Here is a 22,104-nt window from a genome sequence, read left to right as displayed (position 1 = left end):
TTTGGGTGACTTATTTGTTCGATTGTCCCTGAACCCCAGGAGGCAGATGGTCCCACTCGCCCCATTCACAAATGGGAATAGAACACAGACAAGTCTAGTAACTCACCCAAGATCCCATAGCAGTTAAGTGACAGAGCCAGGATGTGGACTCCAGCTGTCCCCCTTACCTTCCCACCAAGGGAGGATTCGAGGAAGAAGGAGAGAGAGATCATTTCCATGGGGATGAGCCAAAGAACATATTTTTAGAGGGACACAGATGGGTTGGTGGGTGGAGGACCGTGCGGGGAGACGCCGTGCAGCCTCACAGGAGGGCTGGGCAGGGTAAGCAGTCCGCTCCGGGAATCCAGGCTTGCCGCTCCCATCCCAGCCCGCCCCAGCCCAGCAATCCCAGGAGGGGCCTCTGCTTTCTCTGTGCCTCGTTTTCTTTATCTGGGGTACAAGGCTGAAGACACCTATGTTACATGATTCCTGGAGCTTCTGGTGAGATGAGGCCTGTGAATTACCATGATCACACGTGCACTCTTTAGGGACAGGGCAGAAGCTATGTTTCCGATCACTGGCCACACATGCGTCCTTAAGGAGGGGACAGAGCGGTGTAGGACAGAGTCAGTGCTGCCCACATTCAGATGTCCCTCGCAGGCAGGCCGCTTAGCAGTTCTGTGCCTTGGTTTCCCCATCTGCAAAATGCTGACAATGCTGGTATCTGATGAGAGCAGGGAGTAACACATGTGATGCCCTCAGAAGACAGTCTTGTATGTAAGAAGCACCTTCTTTGTACTGGAATGTGTTTCCAGGAAGCCAGCACAGTTGTGAACATCAAGGATCATGAATTGGCCCCTCTAGGTTAAGGATCCCTGGAGAGTGGCTCTCTGATATCAGCATGCCACTCAGCAGAGCCCCCTGTGTCCCTGACACTGGGCTAGAACGTGGGACAGAAGGAGCCCCAAGGCACAGATTTGCCTCCGGGTTACTCCCAGCAGAGGGAATAGCCAGTTGAGGAGGCGGCGTCTGGCAGGAATACACCCCAGGAGGGCAGAGGAACTGGCCAGCTCAGCCTGGAAGGTTAAGCTGCAAGTATTAGTCTTAGTGGGGATTTGCCTGATCCTGAGAGGGGAGCCCTTTGAGCTTTCTGATTTTCACTCTACTAGGATCTGATGCTTTAAATGTATTTGTTAAACCTACAAATGTGGATAAAACATCCATGGAACTAGAGAATGCTGGTGTTTTCAGAGACAGTTCTGGAATCTGTGACCTTCCGTTCCATAACATGTGACTCTGCACAAGTCCTTTCTCTTCTCTGTGCCAAGTGTCTGCATCTTGAGAAGATGATGATGCCGGGGGAGGGGGTGCGGAATGCCCTAAGCACCCAGACAGGCTTCCTGCCCCAATGCAGACAGTTATTTGTAGGCCTGGTCTCCTTAGATGGCTTCTCTGCTCCTTAGCGCTGTGTCTGAGTTGGAAGATGCTGTCTGGGTGAATAAATGTGCCATGCTGTGGGCACCAGTCCCTGGGCTTTTTCATGCTCAGGGACTCATTTGATTCCACAACAATATTATGAATTAAATAGTATGAGCTCCTTTTACAAGTGGAAAAGCACCCTTGAGGAAAGGGGCAATTCACTGAGGGCCGCACTGGCTGGAGTAGCCGATCCCGTGTGAAATCAAGCCCTCCACATCCATCCACCTCTCGGTCACACCGCCCTGCTCTGAAATATCCCCTGTGTGCTGATGTCTGTTTTTCCACTAGGGTAAGAATGGATCCCCGGGATCGCCAGGAGACCTTGGCCCTCCAGGAACCACGGTGAGTCTCTCCTGCTGCTCCGTGACGGCAGTGGGACAGGCTTCAGGAGCTGGCACTCTCACCCCACGCTGCCCAGGCTCCACTGATGGGGAGTGGGGCTTCCGATGGGAGAAACGGCTGAAGCAAGATGATTCTGTTGGGGGAAACCTCTTTCAAAGTTTAAAATACATATGATTATGTACTTGGCTATCCATTGACTCTAACCACAGGCATCTAAAACTCTTAAAAACTAAAAAAAAAATTTACAAAAGCAAACAAAATGTGTCAAAGGTCATAGGGTAGGTGTTTGATGGTTCTGGAGGATGAGAGGACCCAGGCTGAGCAATGGTCACCATGCCAGATGCCAGGATGAGAGAACTCCAGGGCTGGAGACAGAGCAAGAAGGCCTAACAGGCGTGTTATTGAGACAGGCATGTGGCCAAGAAGCAGGGTCCCGGTCACTGGAGGGTACAGGCAGGATTTGGAGTTCAAGCCTGGTAGCTGGGAGACATGCTGGGAAAGATGGTCCTTTGCTGGGTTCTAGGCTTAACTAAGATAAAGTCTGGCCACAAATTTCCTCCCAGTACAGCCTGCTTGTATTTTTATTTGCCAAAATTGGCATCCCTATTTAGCAGGCCACCTGTAAGATGTGGTGAGTCAAGCCGCAGTTGTACTGGGCAGAGCAAGGACCAGTCCTGGTCAGTTATCCATTGGCATAGTGGAAACCAGAGTGACCAGACCAGCTTATCCAGGCTTGCCAGAAGCTTTCCCAGTTGGAAAATCCTGCATCCTGGGAAAACTGCCAGGCCCAGACAAACTGGGGATTTGGTCACCCTAGTGGAGGCCATTGTCCTGTTGGACTGGGACAGCTGTGCAGAGGGAATCTCTCTAGCAAACTTAGCAACCTCCCTTGGGCATGGTGCTTATCGCTGCTGGTGGATAGAGCAGACGGGATGGGATTGGGCCATGAGACTGGACCTACCATCTGCCCGATGTAGAGCTCACCCCAGAAGAGCCAAGCCCCATGTGGAGGCCTCTCAGAAAGGCTGAGGCTGGACAAGTCCTAAAGGAGTTCCTAGGGAGTGGATCTACCACACCACCAGCCAGGCAGCCTCCTAGGAGGATCGTGCTCTCTCCCAGAGGACGCGGGTAGGGCAGCACACACTTCTGGGCATTTGTGTTAAATGTCTGCCCATTGGGTATTTTTGCTTTGAATGCCAAGACTCTTGGCTATTGATAAGAACAAATCCCATCTTCTTGCCCTGGGGGGTCCCTATGAGGAGTCACAAGAGCCCCATCTGTTCCTAGCCCATCCCTTCCATTACAGGAAAGAATTATCTTCTTTCTTTTCTTCTTCTTCTTATTTTATTTTCTTTCTTTTTCTTTCTTTCTTTCTTTTTTTTTTTTAAGACAGGGTCTGGCTATGATGCTCAGGCTGTTGTCAAACTCCTGGTCTCAAGTGATCCTCCCAGCTCCAACTCCCATCTTTCTTCTTACCTTCCAGATGTCCCAGGCCTTCAGAGTACAGAATGGTCACGAGGTTTCTGAATCTGCTCCAGTTGCCACGTGACTGTAAAGAATTACTTCCATGTTTTCCCTCTTCAGGGCCAGAAAGGAAGCAAAGGAGAAAGTGGCAGCCCTGGGCCCCCTGGTTTCCTGGGTCCCCGTGGGCCTCCGGTAAGCAGAACCCTGATGGGAAACATGACACTCGCCTCCAGGGATGATGTTCAGATCAGTCCCTCCCCTGCCACCTCCTGTGTCCTCAGGTCCATTTGCTCAGGCTGTGATGATTTAGGTGACAGTGTAGTGGTCAGAGGTCATGCCCACGAGGGACTCCGGGCCCACCCCTCCCCAGCTGAGAGATCTTGGGAGTCTCCTCGCCTCTCTGTGCTGCTGCTGCCTCCTTATCCAAATGGGGATGAGGGCAGCATCTGCTTTCCAAGATTAGATGAGATAATCCCTGTACAGGGGTCAGTGACGTTCTCAGCTACAGGTGCTCAATAAATATAAATAATCACAGTGATGTCTGTGTGGAACAGTGGGACAGCGATGATCATGACCCTGGAACTTAGACCCTTAGAAGGGTCTAAGTTTGGGTTTTAGGATCAGAACACGTATGTGGTTTAATGAGGCCACACGGTCAGTTTGTGATTCGCTAGCCCTAGTCTGGTCTCCTGACGTGGCAGCATGGTGCTGAGAAAGACTGTCAGAGGGAGGGTGATCGCTACTGGGTTCCAGCGGGAGGACTGGGGAGGGACTCCAACATTTCAAACTGGGCCCCAGAGAGTCTGTGTGCTCCAGTCCACTCTGTGGCTGGCTGGCCAATGAACGAGGGCTGTTGCATGTCACATACCTGAGTTCTGCTTCATCCCCTGTAGTTGAATTTTCGCCCTTCTACGTGTCCCCTCCTTGACCCCTTCCCGTCACACCACCCTGCGTAGCCCTGTCCATCAGTCTCCACTTGGGCCTGTTCACTCAGCAGCTTCACTGCTAAAGCCCACAGCCTCCTTCTCTACCCCCTTGTTAATAATCTGGGTGCCACTGGGCACCCAGGTCCCCACATCTGGACGCCTTACAGCAGTTATTCCGTAGTCATGGTGACAGTGGGTCATCTGTCCACCCTTGGTCCATGCCTGGGCTGCTCTGAGTGCCTGACAAGCACTCACACACTTGAACTTCGCAGCAAGCCTACGGGCAGGTGCGGCTGCTGCTCTCCTTGCACAGATGGAAACCCTGAGGCACGAGAGCTTAAGGAAGTTGTAAGGCTGTCCAGGGTTACACAGACAAAGGATGGAGGAGCCCACACCCTGAGCCTGCTTCTCAGAGAGGCCTCCTGACCATGAGCGACAGTTTGTGAAGCTGACATTCTCGATGCCTGTGTGTGAACTCAGGCATATGGAACCAGGGGGTCCCCTTCCCATTCTGGGATGGTTTTCTGCTTTCCCCTGCACAGGGTGGCCAGAGGACCTTGTCTGGGATGTCCTTGGTCAGGTGGACCATCGATTGCTGTCTTGGCTGGGACATGACTTGAGTGAAAATGTCTGTTTTGAGGACAGGGGTGTCCCTTGCAGTGGGTTGATGCTGGAGGGCCAATTGACATTCTGTTCCTTTTCCCAGGGAGAACCAGGAGAGAAGGGAGTCCCTGGAAAGGAGGTAAGTACCACACCCATTCCCACTCTCCAGTGGCTGCGCTCTCCCTCGGCCACTGTCCTGTGTCACCTCTGGCCCCAAGCTCAGTGCTTTGGTGCCCTGCTGTGCCCATGCTGAGACCCTTCATGCCTTATGGACAAGTGGCCCATGTTTTTCAGTCATTCATGAGGCTGGGTAGGAATTAGTCATCTGGACAGAGAGGTGGGAGCTTGTTACAGATACAGGGAAGGTGGCATTGTGGGCAGAGTGCCTGAGACAGCAGAGGCCATGGGATGGTGGAGTTGTGTGTCCCGGGCCACAGGGCCTCAGGCCTTCATCATGGCTGGTTTAGAGGTCGCCAGGTGGTAAGAGCTTATCACAGGCTACAATTCCTGCAGGGTCTCTCAGGCGTGTTCAAGGGAGAGGGATGTATCCAGCGAGGGGAGAGGAGAGACCTGGAGGGGACTGACAATGGGCTAGTGCCATCGGTCATGATGGCTGTTGTCTGGAAGAAAGGTGAGGAGGGGAAGTGGACCACCTCCAGCCTCCACAGTGTCCAGACCGATTAGAAAGAAGCCCTCAGGGAATCCTATCTCTTGAGGATTCCTTGGTTGTCAAGGACACTGAGAGGGGCAAAGATGCCAGCTCAGATGGCCCTGGGACAATGACCACCTCCCCTTGGATCTCGTCACAGGGGACCCCTGGGAAGCCTGGAGAGCCTGGATCCAAAGGAGAACAGGTAAGTGGGGGCCTGGGCACCTCAAACACATGGCTGGGACCTTTCCATGGATGCAGGGCCCTGCAAGGCTGATGTTTGTCCTGGGCAGGTTCTGAGTGGCCCACCTGGAACCCAGGGCACCATGTCCAGTGGGGCCGTCTCTGTGCCCAGTAAAATCACCTGCCCTGCAGCAGGCCTCCTTTCCCCCAGGACTGTTCTGAGTTGAATTATTTCCTCTCCTCTTTTCTTTTGCTTATTATTTTAAGGAGTAAAATCACCATGATTACAGATTCAAAGGCAGCATCAGGAGACATTGACAGATTCCCTTGTCCACGTGCGGACGCCCGGTGGGATGTGCGGGCTCCCAAAATGCCAATTTGCTGGGAGCCAGATTTGTCACTGGGGGTGACAAAGGAACAGATTTTTCCATAATGAATCGCCTTGGCGCTGCATGCAGAAAGCCTTTCTTTACATTTCATGACTCCACAAAACAACGAGAAGAAAGTCTTTTTTCTTCTTTCTTTTTTTTCTCTCTCTCTCTCTCTTTTTTTTTTTCTTTTTTGTCGTGAGTGTGGAGGAAGCGTCCTCACACTCATGGCTGCAATTCCGTTTCAGCATCTTGTTTGCCCACAGCCTGCGTTTGGTCAGCCTCACACTGTGGCATGTTGCACAACACTGCCGTCCCTGCAGCCCCCACCCCGCCCCCGCTTGTTTTCCATAGTCCTGCAAAGAACTTATCTCGGCTTTCTTCTCACGTTGGATGGGTGGGGAGCTGGCTGGCTTCTCCTGCAGCCGGAGGAGAGAGGAAAGTGGGAGCAGAGCCTCAGGCACTCTGCCCCTCTGGGTCGTTCTGGCTCCCTCCTGCCTGTGACTTCCATCTGTCTGTCTCCTGGCTGCTGGCTCTCCAGTGATGCAGCCAGGAGCACGGCCATGTCTGAGAAGACGTGGATGGTCCCCAGTGTCAAGTGTCACGGGGACTGTCGCTGCAGGATGTAGAATTGAGTTTTGGTTGAGAGCCAAGGAATCCAGACCGCGAATAGGACTCTGGTCTCTTGTCCTGATCAATAAGCCTAGCGACTGTCTTTCCCCTCATAAGTGGCTTTATGGTGCATCGCCAGAAGCCATTAGACTACCCTTTCCTTGTACCCCTGGGAACATCTGGAATACGGGAGAAGTCCTCTTACTGCAAAGTGAGTGGGAGACCTTTAATGAATAGGGAATGCTGAGTGTACTGCTTTTGTTGGGGCCTTAGCATCCAGCCAAATGCAGACCCAAGACTTTTATAGACCCCAAATGAGATGATAGTGTCCTGGGAAAGAAATCACCCTGGGAAACTGAAGTGACTCCCTTGAATCTGGCTAAATTAATTTTTTTTAATTCATTGCCTTTTTGGTTATTGTTGAAATGTCAAAAGAAATACAGGTATATACTTGAACAATGACAACTGCAGAAAGAAAAAAATGAATGCAATGAAAAAAGTGTGCCCATCACCTCCCCCATCCTGGGGTCCATTTGCTTGACTTGGGGTAAGAGGGTTCCAGAAACCATTCCCTCTCCAGAGGGGTCTGTGCTTGCAGAGCCATGTGTGTGTGTGGGGTGTCTTGCCTGCACATGCACCTTGATTTAAGCCCCCCCCACACACACCAGTGTCTGGAAACCTTGGGTCTGGTTTTGATGCACACTGGGCTATTGGCTCAGTGACTGCACAGGCTTCCTTTTCTGTAGATCTGCTCATCAAGTCCAAGGTCATGCCTCATCGTCTTGAGTCTCTTCTTTTTCTCCCTCTCTCGGCGATACCCCAGCAACAGAGTGGACTCCCCTTGCACTCTGAGGCCATTCCTGTGGCCACCATATTTTCAGACCCAAAAACAATTGGGACTTGTTGGTCAAACACAGTGGGGGCACACACAGGCAGGGGACTGGACTGCCTTGGGCTTGTGTGGTACCCAAATCATTCATGGATCCAGCATGTCACACTGGATCAGCTCTGGGGAGGGAGGGCCAGGCAGTGTCTGAGGCCATCGGGTAACCTCTGTGCACTCACTGGCCCTGAGAGAAGGCGGGGAGTTGACCTGTGAAGAAGCTGCCTCTGTTGAGAGAGTGCCACCATCCCTCCACCTGACCAAGAGCAGAAGCAGGCTGGGAGGGGGCCAGCAGCTTCATCATCACTCTCAGCACCTGGCGTGGCACACACAGGGGCTGCACTCATGGGCTGAACACTTTGGAAATCAAAGTCTTTGTTCTCTTCTCTGTGACTCCTGTGTAACTGTCGGCAGGTAGCTTTCTCATGTGCTCATCAGCATAATCAGGGTAGTTAGTGGGTACGGACCCTGGGACTCTCCTTACCCCAAGTCATGCATGGATCAGCCAAGACTGAGGTCTCCCTTTCAAAGGCCCAGGAGGCTGACAGGGGTCCTGCCTAAGGTCCCACCAGCCCTGTCTACACAGGGGGAACCTTCAAGTGCCGAGATACACACTGATGCACGTCTTTCTTCTCCTTAGGGAGATCCTGGGATCAAAGGCGACAAAGGACCTCCAGGTGGGAAGGGCCAGCAGGGGGAGCCTGGAATCCCAGGTCACAAAGGCCACACAGGCCTGATGGGCCCCCAAGGACCGCCTGGGGAGAACGGACCAGCTGGGCCCCCAGGGCCTCCAGGCCAGCCAGGATTTCCAGGCCTGAGGGTACGAATGCTGACCTGGCCTCAGACTCAGGGCCCCTCTGGGTCTGAGGGAAAGCCAGGGAAGTGTGTGGACTTCAGAGGGACCGGGTTACAGACCACAGCCTTCTAGTGACTGGCTGTGTGACTGGGGGAGTTTACTTGCCCTCTCTGAGCCACCCTTCCTTGTCTGCAACAGGGGCTAAGAAAGTCCTCTTTAGATTTATTATGACGAGGAAGTGAAATAATGTGCATCGCTTAAGGAATGTTGAGAAATAGCATCTCTCTTTGGTTCAGCCCTCTGCCTGGAAGGTCATGAGTCCTCAAGGCCTCATTCCTTGGGTTGCAGGAACCTTCTGCCCCAGGACCCTGACTGACACGCAGCTCTCAGTGGTCTGAGCTTTACTGTGGGATATTTCCTCATGCATTTAGTGTCTGGCTCTGCTGCTCTCTACCTGCTGACCTGGAATATTCATTTTTCTCTCTCCATCCCATTTTTTCCCAAACGTATAAAGACAGGCTTGTTTAGAGTGAGATTGTCTTTCTTGTAACATACTTCATTCTGGTGGTGGGACTTGGACCTTACGTGGCCTCATAGCACAAGCTCATGCTGGCTGTGCCAGTGTGACAGTAGAGCTCCTGTCCCTGTGCCATGTCCTCCCCTCATCAGCCTGCATTGTCCTCTGGGGACCTTCCTGCTCCTCAGTGAGTAGGTTTGGGTGACCTCCATGTCCCTGCCAGCTCTGATGCTCTGTGGTCAGCCTGAGTTTCAGCTTCCCTGACAGAGGCTGGGCATCCAGAGCCCATTTCTCAGCCAAGTCTGGCGAGAGTCTGGAAGACTCAGTTGGAGCCCAGTGCTCCCTTGGAGCCTCTCCACAGTCTGCTAGTCCCATAACTGTGGGTAGTGATAGGAGTCCTGCGACTGACATCGAAGTCTCTTGGTCAGAAAAGAGAAAGGGAATAAGAAGAACCCACCTCATGCCAGGGCTGTGCCTGGTGCTGGGGCTGCAGAGATGAGCACAGTAAGACCCTTGACCTCAGGTGGGGGACACTGCCCTGAAAGAGTCAGACAAGAAGGGGTGAACCCCATCGGGCCTCAGGACAGCTCCCCAGTTGCATGCCTCTGCGTGAGCTTGGGGACAGCACTCTGCTTCTCTGGGTGACAATCTCATCAGCTTCTGTGACCAGGCGCCCAGATAGTATGTAGGGCCATGCAGAGCTGAGCAGAGAAACCAGCCCCTAGGGAACTGAGAGGCCAGCTGGCCAGGTCAGGGAAACATGATTTCACATAGGAGGCAGCCTGCAAACTCTTCCCAGAGAGAGGGCAGGACTTTGGTAGGGAGAGATCAGGGGCTAGAACTCCCAGGTCCAGTGCTGGGAAGAGTATGTGGGTAAAACTCATGGGCACAGAGGTGTGCGCAGGAGGTAGTCCAGTGTAGAAGCTGGAAGGGGTGGGTGGAAGGGCAGGGCACAGTGGCGTGCACAGGAGATAGTTTAGTGCGGAAGTTGGAAGGGTGTGGGTGGATGGGCAACAGTGGCTTGGAAAGCTCTGAGTACAGGTTGCCGATTAAAATGGGGTGATGCGCCTGCCTGGCAGAGAAAGGGGGATGGCATTAGCAGTGGAAGGGATTGGGCTAGGGAACAGTGGAGGGAAGTGGGCTGAGGATATGTGGTTTCCAGGTATATACCCCGACGGAGGCCTCAGGGAGCCTACTGGAAGGTAAGTAACTCCAACTTCCCTCCATCCCAGGGGGAGTCTCCATCCATGGAAACCCTGAGGCGGCTTATTCAAGAAGAGCTCGGGAAGCAGCTAGAAAGTGAGTAGCCTTGCAGAAAAGAGCTCCAGGACAAAGTTTGTGCATTCAGCCTTCCCTACCTTACCACTGCAACCCTAGTGGCAACTCAAGTGTGGAACAACAGGGTTGAAGGCTCTGGCCCAGCCCTTATTTGACACGTAGACTTCAGCTTCCACTTGATTACCACTTGATTAGTGCAGGAGGCCTCACCACCTACAAACTCAGCTCTGCTCGGATCATCCATTTATTCCGTGCCTTCCATCATCTATCTAATCACTAAATGATTTGGGGAGGTCTGCTGTGGACCTCCTAGAGCTCGAGTTCCAAGGGGAGGGATTGATAAGTTCACAGACAAGATGATTTCAGTAAAGTAAGAAAAGTTCTGTGATTTCATTTGCATTGAAAGAGAACAGATAAACATGGCTAAGGTAGCTCAGAGGGCAGGAAAGGGGTAGGGTAAAGCTTCGGGGGCGGGGGGGAGGTCCCTGTGAGCTGTGAGTTGAAAGGTGGAAGGTGTCCCCAGATCTCTGGAATGACATATGCAAAGGCCCTGACCGGAGCCAGGGAGACAGTGCTTTCCAGGAGCTGAATTCCTTTTGGTCCTGATGCACTGAGTTGTTAATCTCCACATCTAGCCCATGTCTGCTTCAGAGCAGGTGCTCCGGAGGGAGGATTGGGGAGGGAGGAATAATAACAGCTTTGCCTGAGGCAGGTGGCCTTTTTGGAACTTGTGGATGTTAACTCACCTGGGGAAGCCTTCCAACATTCTTACAGAGGTGCATGTGGTTGTTGGAAGACTTGTAAGGGGCAGAGATGCTGAGTAACTCTGCCGACGCGACCAGCTTATAAGTGTCCGGCCAGGATTTGCAGCTGGGTGTCCTGGTGGCAGGATCAGTGACCTTCAACACCACATCCCCTTGTGTAATGGCCATCCCCACTCTGTCTATAATGGAAAGTTAGAGGAGAGGAAAATCACAGGTGATCCTGGTGCAGGAAAGTAGAGAAACCGTCACTATGTTCCAGGCTCCTAGGGACAAAGTGTGGGGGGCACTTTATTCCCATGGTCGTGTCTCAGTGATTTTGCATTTCCCACGTGCCATATTCTATGTTGGGCACAAGGACACCGTCGTAAATAAGGTGCCCCTGCCTTCTTGGAGTGTCCAGCTGAACACAGTCCATCTACATACACAGGACAGCAGAAGGCCATTTCCTGGGGCACAAGGCAGGAGGGGTCCTGGGTGGGTGAAGGAGCTAGAGGAAGGGGGACAGGACTCTGATGGGGTTCCTGCTGAGCAGAAGTCTCAAGTGTGTAGGCCTCTGGGTCCTGCCTTCGGGCCTTAGATTTATCGATAACAGATGTGGACGTTGCCCTGGGGCAGTTCCCAGCCCAGGGTCAGATGCAAGGCCCATTTTGAACACGTAGGATGGTGTCTCTCTGTGCTGGGTCCTTTCTTCCAAATCAGCCCTTGAGGAGGAAGTGTCTACTCCACTTTAAAGATGAGAAAATTAAGGCTTACAGAGTGGAACAATTTGTCAAGGTCACGGAAGGAGACCTCGGGACCTCCTGCCACCTTGTGAGAGGAGTTGGGGAGGCAGCTTGCCCAGAGCAGAATTGGCCAGCAAGCCAGAGGCCCTGACTCCACTGCAGTTACATGAATGAAGGTCAGGGCTCTGGGCAGCCTCGCGGCCTCTGGCCCCAGCTACACTGTCTGCAAGACAGGGGTGTGGCCCTGACTATCTGTGACTCCACAGCAGACGGAGACAGCCCCTGGTGGGCATCAGATGGACACTGTACCCTCTGGCCAATAAAGAAGTGTGGGCCAGCGCTGACCCTCTGGGTGTTTAATCAGTTCTGTAATCACAGCATTTTAGATGTATAAGGTTCCTCCATAATCGCCATATCCAGCCCTTCAGTTTACAGGTGAGGAATTTGATGCTCAGACAGGAAAAGTCACTAATAGTTTTGTGTAAGTCACTTAACTCCTCCAGCCCTCAGTTTTCCCACCCAACAATCTAGTACCTGCCACCACTCCTGTCCACACTGCTGTGGCCTCAGTTGGCCCTGCCCTCTGGAGCAGCCAGCACCTGCCGAGCCCTTCGTGGGTGCCATGCGCTGTTTCATCTGTGTTACCGGTTTCCCTATCCTCACGCCAACCCTGCGAGCTGCATGTCTTTCATGGCCCAAAACCCCACGTGGCTGGCAGTGGTCCAGGCTCCAGGGGCAGTGAGGGTCACCCCCCCGTGGCTGGCCCTGGTCAGAGGTGCACTTGCAGGTGCCACGTGGGGTGTCCTTGGTTCTGCTTTTGCAGCTGTCATTGTCCCCTGGGTTGGGAGCTCTGCAGTGAGCTGCCGCTCTGTCCTTAGCCTCTGGTCCCTCCTTCATGGGCTGCTTCTCTGTTTTTCCTTCTCTATAGCCAGACTCACCTATCTCCTGGCCCAGATGCCCTCAGCACACGTGAAGTCATCTCAAGGAAGACCTGGACCCCCAGGACCCCCTGGAAAAGATGGGCTTCCAGGCCGGGCAGGCCCCATGGGGGAGCCAGGCAGACCTGGGCAGGGGGGTCTGGAAGGACCCAGTGGACCAATCGGTCCCAAAGGTGAGTGAAGACACAAGGAGTCTGCTTTGTAGCCCACAGGAGGCTGAGAAGGAGCCGGCGTGGGGCGCCGCACAGCCGGGCTGCTTTATGCTTTCCCTCCCCATTCCCTGTAGCTTGGCAACGGGCTGCCTGAATTGTGGCATCATGCCATTTTTCATATGTATAAGAGCTTTTCATACTTGACATTTTTACCAAATTGTACTCTGCTGGGAAGATGGAATCCATTCCTTCTTTCCTGTTCTCTCCATCTCCGCTGCTCAGGTTTCAGGGGGGTAGACCACATGCCTTCTTCATCTTCCCATCGCCAATTTAGAACTAACTGAGGAATAAGACATTTCATCTCCAGGCAAATGGAGATTAAGTGCAAGCTTTAAAACTGGATAGAGTGGCCTTGAGCTGCAGCTGACGATGGCGGCTTTCTGCTCCCAGGTAGAGTGACCTCCTGGACATGGAGCTCTGGCCAACAGCAGGTCTCTGCCCACTCAACTCACCGCACATGGCAGGCCAGAGAGAGAGAAAGGTCCTGAGGTCAGACTCATGGTTCACTCTTTTCTGATGAGGATAACATGGGGGTGGGGGAGAAGCAGGTGGTATGACTTTAGCCATCAGTGGGTGCCTTTAAGTTTAGGAAATGGATGCGCTCAACATCTTCCTCTTTTAATCTGCAATTTCCTTGTTAATTCCTCGTTTATTTATCCATTTCCTGTAATGTTTCTTCTACTTGTAAGGATTTTTGTTAAATTTTTATATTCTAGTCCTACCGATATTAGTCCATAAAACAAAATATATAAAATAATTGTCAATAAAGAGACATTCAGCATAAAGAACCTCAGACTAGGCTATGGTAGGATACCAGCAGAATGAAATCATTATAATTATAAGAATGAATAGGGCGGCACCCGTAGCTCAGTGGGTAGGGCACCGGCCACGTACACCAGGGCTGGTGGGTTTGAACCTAGTCCCGGCCTGCTAAAATCAAAAGAATAGCCAGGCTTTGTGAGGGTGCCTGAAGTCCAGCTCCTTGGGAGGCTGAGGTAAGAGAATCACTTAAGCCCAAGAGTTGGAGATTGCTGTGAGCTGTGATGCCACAGCACTCTACCGAGGGCAACACAGTGAGACTCTCGCAATTAAAGAAAAAGAAAAGTTAAAAAAAAGTATGAATAGTCTGAAGTCCCCATGAGCTAGTAGAGTTTCAAATGAGATTACAACAGAAAATATAACATCTTGCGTACAGAAGATACTCTGGAAATAAAACAGCCAGGAAAAGAGATTGATTAAAAAAAACAAGCTGTGAGAGATAGTTGGATGAAGTCAGTAGAGTCTTAACTCAGATGTGATCTCATACGTTGTCCAGGGGAAGGGGCCCCTTTGTCCTGGCACATCTGGAGTGCTTCTCATCCCTGTGCTGGTCCTTGTCACGTTCTGCCTCGTGTTAGAATGTTCTGTGCCCCATTTCATCTCTCTTCTTAAAAGTCAAGCATTTTAGGGCACAGCCTTATGTCATCATTCTATGTCCCCTTGTTACCTAACATATTGAATTTGTTTATTGCTAGTTCCTTCTTGATAAAGATTCAGGTAAAGTGCTTTGAGAACACAAGAGGTGTGGACCTGTATGAGGGGTGTGTGTGGACGTGTGTGCACACAGCACACAGGAGAGAGTGTGCAGGCATGCACGTCGGGCTGTCTGGGTGTGTCTGGGTATGTGAGTGTGTGCACAAATTTATTGATATGTGTGTGCAGGCACTTATTGGTGTAGGAATTGGGCAGATTGGTACTGGCTGCACATTTATGTGTAAGTTCATGGATGTGGGTGTCAGTTCAGCAGGGAATGTCCACTTGTTCTGGTGGTTGCAAGTGCGTATTTCTGAATGTGAGTGTGTTCTTGAGTGTGTGTGTGTGGATTAGTGTGTGATGGGAATTGGGGTACAATGTGAGAGAGTGATGGTGAGCCAGGGTGTTTTGATTGGAACATGCAGCCTCCTGGTGTGCTGGGACTTGCTGTCTCTGCCCTTCTCGTGGGTCTCTATCACCAAAGGTGTTTTTTTTTCTCACCAGGTGAACGAGGAGTCAAAGGTGACCCGGGTGAGCCTGGAGTTGGCCTTCGAGGCGAGATGGGGCCCCCTGGAATCCCAGGTATGAAGGGGGTCTGGAGCCTCAGGCAGGTGGGAAACACGTGGCTGCAGGCCTGTCTGTGGTGCACAGACTCAGGAATGGATTGGGGTGGGGGGAAGGGTCAGCTGGCCAGGAAATAGAGGCCACTTGTTTTATTAAATATCAAACACTTCTAAAATGCCAATTTCTTGACTTACTTAGAAAACTGTAGCATAACCCATGAAATCTTGAAGTGTGTCCCGTGAATTAAAAATACTACGAAACTGTCCTGGGGCAGATGGGGCAGGGACTGGCTTAGGCAAAATAAGTCCAGGAGATGCTGGGACCATTTCGGACATTCCCAGGGCATATTAAGCTATCAACACCTGTGTCAGTACAAGTGCTAAGTGGCCTCACAGGAGCAATGACTCCTGCTGTGTTTACTCTGCCATTTCCTAAACGCACTTGGGAGCAGAGCCCTTGTTCTACTGTGCACTTGTTGGCCCCCCTCAGTGTACCGAGAAGGTGCTTTGGGGAATGCTGACCAGGTGGTAGGGCGACCCCCAAGTCTGCTGTCCTGAAGCTGGGTGGGTTCTTAGGAAATGAGTCTTTCAGTCTTAAAACTGGAACATGATTGAGAAAACCTGGATGCTCTGGCCACCCCTCCTGGTGACTAGGTTGGAGGATCTCTAGAGGGCAGGCATAATCACATTCCAAGATAAGGGGTAGGTATACAACGTGGAAGATATTCAAGTGAGCATTTACCACTTATTTTCCTTTAATTCTAACCTGTTTATCTGAGGTCATTTCTGAATATTAAGCTTATAGATAATTTAAATGTCAGTATTATACCTTTGTGATTTTCCAAATTTCCTAAGTAGATGTCCCTTATTATTTTCATTAAATAATAACTTTCATTAAAGAAGATACTTAGAAATATAGTGTAAATATTTATTTTTATAGCTTGCCTAATTTGATATAACTTATTAAGAATATGTTTTTTAAAAAGGCAATTTCAAATAAAGATAAAAAGAACAGAAACAATTTTGGAGGGAGAAATAATTGTATCAGTGTGAATTTGATGTGATGACCACATTTCAGTCGTTCCCAGCCAAAGGACTGAACAACACTGCGGGTCTTAAAATTTGACCTGTAGGTAGGACTATAGATTAAATAACAAAGGAATTACTAAAACTTAAGAAGGAATGTCACTACTAGGGTTAACCACAATACCTAGCACTGATCTTCCAAGTTGCCAAAGATGAAGATGGTTTTGGACTTGCTATGTATGATATTATGAAGGTTGTCTGCAGGTAATATTTCTGGATCAAACTTTGAGTTATCTAAGCATAGATTACATCCTGGATGCTATCTTTGTGATTTTGGAGAACAGGTTAATATAATCTAAGTGTGTGGTTCAAATTTAACACACAGGTAAAGTTGAGAAAAGATAGTTTGGGAGAAGTTGGATAATGGAATGTCACTGGGCATCTCTAAGGACATGTAAATTGGGACTGGTTGTTAATGAGCGGAATAGCTCCCATTACCAATTTAGACACATTTCCAAGAAGAACTACATAAGCGTATAGAAAGCCTGGTTTCTCATCCATCTCCTTCTTGTTCTGGATTTACCCTTCTGTATTCTCTCTCTGGTGGTACTGGGGTTACTATCCTAAGGGATACATTAGGGCAGCCCCTTCTTCTGCATATTAAGGTGCTGCTGGTATCTGGTGTTGCTGGGTACCATCCTGACCGCTCGTATCTTCCAGACCATCAGGTTGTTCTCTCCAAGGATGTTTCAGAATGTTCACTGAGTTCCTAGTGAACAGAAGGGCAGGGTCCATTTGCTTCCAGAAAAAAACAAAACAAAAAATACCTCCTATTTCTTTTGTTCCTTGGGCCAGGCCAGCCCGGGGAACCCGGCTATGCTAAAGATGGACTCCCTGGGACCCCCGGCCCTCAAGGAGAGACAGGACCAGCTGGACATCCTGGACCCCCAGGTCCACCTGGCCCCCCTGGACAGTGTGACCCTTCCCAGTGTGCCTACTTCGCCAGCCTTGCTGCCCGGCCAGGGAATGTGAAGGGCCACTAGAAGATTCCGTAAAACCAGAAGACTGCGGTGGACTGCTGAAACTTGAACTCAGAGCCTAATGGGAAGCCAGAGGTCTTGAAACATTTCAGACATGTGTCTCTTTTATTTTATTTCTTTTATCTTTTTTGTTTGTTTATTTTCTTGAGAGACCTCAAAACTATTAAATCCAACAGATGCTGCCGGTCAGTCAGATTATTATGACTATTATTATTGTTGCTAATTATTATTAATATTATTTCATATGTTAATGCTTTGTGAGTTGTTTCCTGCTAAAGTTGGGAACACTTGATTTGTGGAGCAGGAGATTGTTTCTTCCTTCTTCTTTCAGCCTCCATCTCAAATGTCACTGCCCATTTTAAGGAAACCGTTGGTGCTACAAGACCCTGACCAGATGCTTGACAGATTTACCTCTTTTCTCAAAAGAAAACTTTAGAAAAATGATGCAATGGGCTTTGATTCTCAGTCGTGCCCAGAGATCACCCAGGGAGAAATAATCCAAAAACCACCAGTTTCCAGGAGAGGGACATGGAGCAGGAAGGGAAAGAATTTACGGCTGTGAAGAAGGTTCCAGCTCCTGATGGAAAACGCGTGTGGAGAGCAGAGAACTGGACCTTAGGGAGCTCTCCACCTCCTCGACAGTTCCAGCTTGCAGAAGTGAAATAACAGCTTTGTGAGATCCCGTGTCTGGGCCAAAGATGGGGAAGCCCTCACCAAAGAAGTGGCTGAGTGTTATTTTGGCTTCTAAACAGTGGCCAGGACTTTATTTTCCCTTTGTTGTTTTCAGTTTTGTTAATTATAAAACAAGAGGACCTAGTGGCCATTCACTTTTGTTTCCCTAGTGGTGGGCAGTTGGCCAGGGCACTGACCACAAGTGGGAATTCTGTGTCCCCAGGACCCCATTTCTGAATTAAATCTCATTGGTTGCATGTGTGTGTGACATGCTCTGCCCAAGTGCTCAATAAATCTGAGTTTCCTTCAATTTGCTTTTTTTTTTTTTTAACTTTAAGATATTAAGGGGGTACAAAAGTTTTGGATTACACATACTGATTTTGTTTTCCTGAGTCAGGGCTGCAAGTGTACCCATCATCCAGGCAGTGTTTGCTGTAGGTTTTCACCACACCCTCCTCCGGCCTCCCCCCTGCTTTATTTCTGCTGAGTTTTACTACCCTCCATGCACCTGTGTGCTCATCAGTTAGTTCCAGTTTAATAGCAGGTACATGTGGTGTTTTTTCCCATTCTTTAGATATTCACACAGGGTAATAGTTTCCAGTTCCATCCAAATTGTTGCAGAAGACCTGAATTCATCCTTCTTTGTGGCTGTGTAGTATTCCACAATATATGTATACTACATTTTGTTAATTCACTCATGAACTGATGTGAAGTTGGGTTGATTCCACATCTTTACAATTGAGAGTTGTACTATAATAAATAGTCAAGAGCAGATGCTTTTTTGATAAAATAACTTCTTTTTCTTTTGGTAAATACCCAATAGTGGGATTTCTGGATCACAGAGTACCTCTGGTTTAGTTCTTTGAGGAATCTCCATGTTGTTTTCCATAAAGGTTATACTAATTTTCAGTTCCACCAACATTACCAGACTTAAAACTATACTACAAGGCTATAGTAACCAATTCTATGGTAACATGATATTGGCACAAAAACAGAGACATGGACCAATGGACAGATCAGAGAGCCCAGATGCAACGCCATCCACAAAGAGCCAACTGATCTTTGACAAAGCAGACAACAATATAAACTGGGGAAAATAAGCCCTATTCAATAAACAGTCCTGGGAGAATTGGATAGCCACATGCAAAAGAATCAAACAGGTTCTATACCTTTCACCACTCACAAAAACTTCTAACAAAGGATACGAAAGATCTCTATAAAGAGAACTATGAAACCCTGACAAAAGAAATAGCAGAAGATGTTAACAAATGGAAAAAACATACCATGCTCGTGGCGGGGAAGAATCAACATTGTTAAAATGTCCATACTACCCAAAGCAATTTACAGATTTAATGCAATCCCCATCAAAGCATCAATGTCATACTTTAAAGAACTTGAAAAAAAAAATACTTCATTTTATATGGAATTAGAAAAAAACCCGAATAGCCAATATAATACTTAGAAATAAGAACAAATCTGGAGGTATCACATTACCAGACTTCAGGTTATATTACAAATTTATAGTGAGGAAGACCCCCCCGGCAATTGAAACAACACCAAAAATAAATTACTGAGATTTGATAAAGCTAAAAGCTTCTGCACAACTAAAGCAAACAGAGAGCCTTTGGAATGGAAGATTTTTGCATGTTATGAGTCCAACAAAGATCTGATAACTAGAATCTACAGAGAACTCAAGTTAATCAGTGAGGAAAGAACAAACAACCCATTTCTTTCCAGGCAAGAGACTTGAACAGAAACTTCTCTGAAGATGACTGGTGAATGGCCAACAAACACATGAATAAATGCTCATCGTCTTTAATCATAAGAGAAATGCAAATTAAAACCACTTTGAAATATGACCTAAATCCTGTAAGATTAGCCCACATCACAAAATCCCCAAACTGCAGATGCTGGCATGGATGTGGAGAGAAGGGAACACTTCTACACTGCTGGAGGGATTGCAAACTAATACAGCCTTCATGGAAAGAAGTATGGAGAATCCTTAAGGAATTAACTGCTGACCTTCCATTTGATCCTACAATTCTATTACTAGATATTTATCCAGAAGAACAAAACTCATTCTACCACAAAGACATGTGCACCAGAATGTTCATTGCAAGTCATAATTGCCAAGTCATGGAAGCAGCCCAAATGCTCGTCATTCCAGGAATGGATTAACAAATTGTGGTGTGCATATGTATACCATGGAATACTATTCAGCCACTGAAAAGGATGGAAACTTTACATCCTTTGTGTTTACGTGGATGGAGTTGGAACTTATGCTTATTATTAAAGTATCTCAAGAATGTGAAAAAGTATCCGATGTACTCAATACTATTATGAAGCCAATATGTAAACACTTACACATTCATACAAATGATGAAACACAAATATGGCCTAGCAAGAGGAGAGGGACTAGAGTGGAGGGGAGGTGATCGGTGGAAGGAGGGAGGGCATTTGGTGGGATCTCATCTAACGTGCACAGTGCAAGGGTACATTTCAAAATAACTAAGAATAAATTATCGATGTCTGGGATTTAAGCATTCGACATTGTGTATCAAATCATCACATCGTACCCCATAATGTATACACTTATGATTTAATAAAAGTTAAAACAATAATTTTTTTAAAAGGAAAAGAAGATGGATAAAAGACTTAAATGTAAGGCCTAAAACTGTAAGAACTCTAAAATAGAATGTTGGCAAAAGTCTTCTAGCTCTCAGCTTAGGCAAAGAATTTTTGAAGAAGACTGCCATGGCAATCACAGCAACATAAAAATAAATCTAAAAGTAATCAACGGAGCAAGTAGACAACCTACAGAACAGGAGAAAATGTTCACAAGCTACACATCCAATAAGGGGCTACCAAGAAGAATCTATAAAGAGGTCAAGAAAATCAGCAAGGAAAAAAAAATAAACAACCTGATCAGAGAGTGGGCAAAAGACACGAACGGAGGCTTTTCAAAAGAAGATAGACAAATGTCCAATAGACTTATAAACAAAGGCTCAGCATCACTGATCATCAGGAAATGCAGATTAAAACCACAATGAGATACACCTAATCCCAGTTAGAAAGGCTTTTATTAAAAAGTCCAAAGCCAAAAGATGCCAGCATGGATGCGGAGGAAAAGGAAAGGTTAGTATCTGAGTCCAGCATCCTCCTGAACGTGAACTCCTCAGGCCCTGGGATGAGCGAGTCTTTTTCTTCTGGGATCCCTAGCACGGAGTCCTCGTGAAGAATAAGCATGAGAAAGAACACACGTGTCTGACGGAGCTAGTCCAGGGTCACTCATTAGTGTGCCCCGCGTGGAAACAGCTCTGGGCTTTTATGTGATGGCAGAGGCCATTGAGGTGTGGACGTTTACACAGGGTCACAGGTGGGAGGGGAATTAAGCAAGTTGGAAATTGCTTTCAGCAGGGGTCGGCCTGCCTAACTGCATAGAGCAGCGGTTCTCAACCTGTAGGTAACAACCCACAGGAACTGTATTAAAGGGCTGCGGCATTAGGAAGTTTGAGAACCCCTGGCCTGGAGGCTGGTAATTCAACAGGGCCTGAAAGACTTACTCTTCCAGCATTTGAAAGACAATGACTGCTCCACCCAGTCATTTGTCTGTCCCCTACACTGTCAGCCACTCACAAACAACTGAGCATGTTTACCAAGCACCTCCTTTGTGTGTGGTGTCTCCCCTCTACTCAATACCTCTAGTAGAGAAGATTTATTGTAATGATTTTACGATGAGATCTGATGCCTGTTTCTCTTGTTCAGTGGGCTGATGCTAATTCTGGGAGTGGGTATGTGTCAGGTCTGTGCTGATGAGACAGCCTCCCTCTCGGTGCTTGTCCCGTTTACCATCTCAGTTGTGTTTCACAACCATTTAAGACACAGGGACATTGTTATAATGCCCTTTTTCATTTCAAGAAACAACCTCAAGGACCTTAGGAATGCTCTAATTTGAGGACTTTAAAACTTTTTAACCGGGTCCTACAGCCACAGGTACAGTTTCTTGGCGACTAGGTACATGCATCCATCTATATAAAGCAAGAGTGTTGTAATCATATATTTACCTCGGCAGGGACAATGTCCGTGAACGTTTACTATTCCAGCCCACTTTCATGTTATTTTTAAATAGACTAATTTCTAGAGCAATTTTAGATTTGGAGCAAAACCGTGTGGAAGTAGAGAGTTCCCATATGCCCTTGTCCCCACACCCACCAGACTCTTCGGCCATCCAGATCCCAGGCTGGAGGGGCACATGGGTTGCTTTATCTGCGTTACTGTCATTTGTGAGGAAGCTACATGGACGCAGTGTGATGATGCAATCTCCAGAGTCGACATTAGAGTCCACTCTTGGGGTTGTGCACTGTATGGTTTAGACTAATGTACACAGACTAGTTTCTCTGCCCTGGGAAAGCCTCTGTCCTCCCCCTGTTCATCCTCTCTTCCCCTTAACCTCTGCCCATCACTCATTTTTTTTTTTATCTCCATAGTTTAGCCATGCCCCAAATGTCATCTAATTGGACCTGTAGAGTCTGTGGGCATCTCGGTTTGTTTTTCTGCACTCAGGATTACGTGTTTG

At 48.6% G+C, this 22,104-nt stretch overlaps 1 protein-coding gene across 4 annotated transcripts in view; it reads left to right on the top strand.

Annotated features, from left to right (window-relative positions):
- The window catches only part of COL22A1 (collagen type XXII alpha 1 chain), a 269,693-nt gene extending 251,844 nt beyond the window's left edge, over positions 1–17,849 (top strand). For 2 of the 4 annotated variants that reach the window (XM_053559195.1, XM_053559194.1), the window contains 9 exons: positions 1,747–1,800; positions 3,385–3,456; positions 4,897–4,932; positions 5,603–5,647; positions 8,129–8,308; positions 10,034–10,100; positions 12,494–12,676; positions 14,732–14,809; positions 16,672–17,848. In XM_053559195.1, the coding sequence (XP_053415170.1) occupies positions 1,747–1,800; positions 3,385–3,456; positions 4,897–4,932; positions 5,603–5,647; positions 8,129–8,308; positions 10,034–10,100; positions 12,494–12,676; positions 14,732–14,809; positions 16,672–16,859 (903 nt within the window). In that variant the 3' untranslated portion in view covers positions 16,860–17,848. Of the gene's footprint in view, positions 1–1,746; positions 1,801–3,384; positions 3,457–4,896; positions 4,933–5,602; positions 5,648–8,128; positions 8,309–10,033; positions 10,101–12,493; positions 12,677–14,731; positions 14,810–16,671 lie in introns of all 4 variants that reach the window. The other 2 variants (XR_008373874.1, XM_053559196.1) reach the window with 2 other exon arrangements.
- Positions 17,850–22,104: the final 4,255 nt, after the last annotated feature.

The sequence above is a fragment of the Nycticebus coucang genome, chromosome 13 (assembly GCF_027406575.1).
Source record: "Nycticebus coucang isolate mNycCou1 chromosome 13, mNycCou1.pri, whole genome shotgun sequence".
Classification (NCBI taxonomy): Eukaryota; Metazoa; Chordata; class Mammalia; order Primates; family Lorisidae; genus Nycticebus; species Nycticebus coucang.
This window is presented reverse-complemented; position numbering and strand designations above follow the sequence as displayed.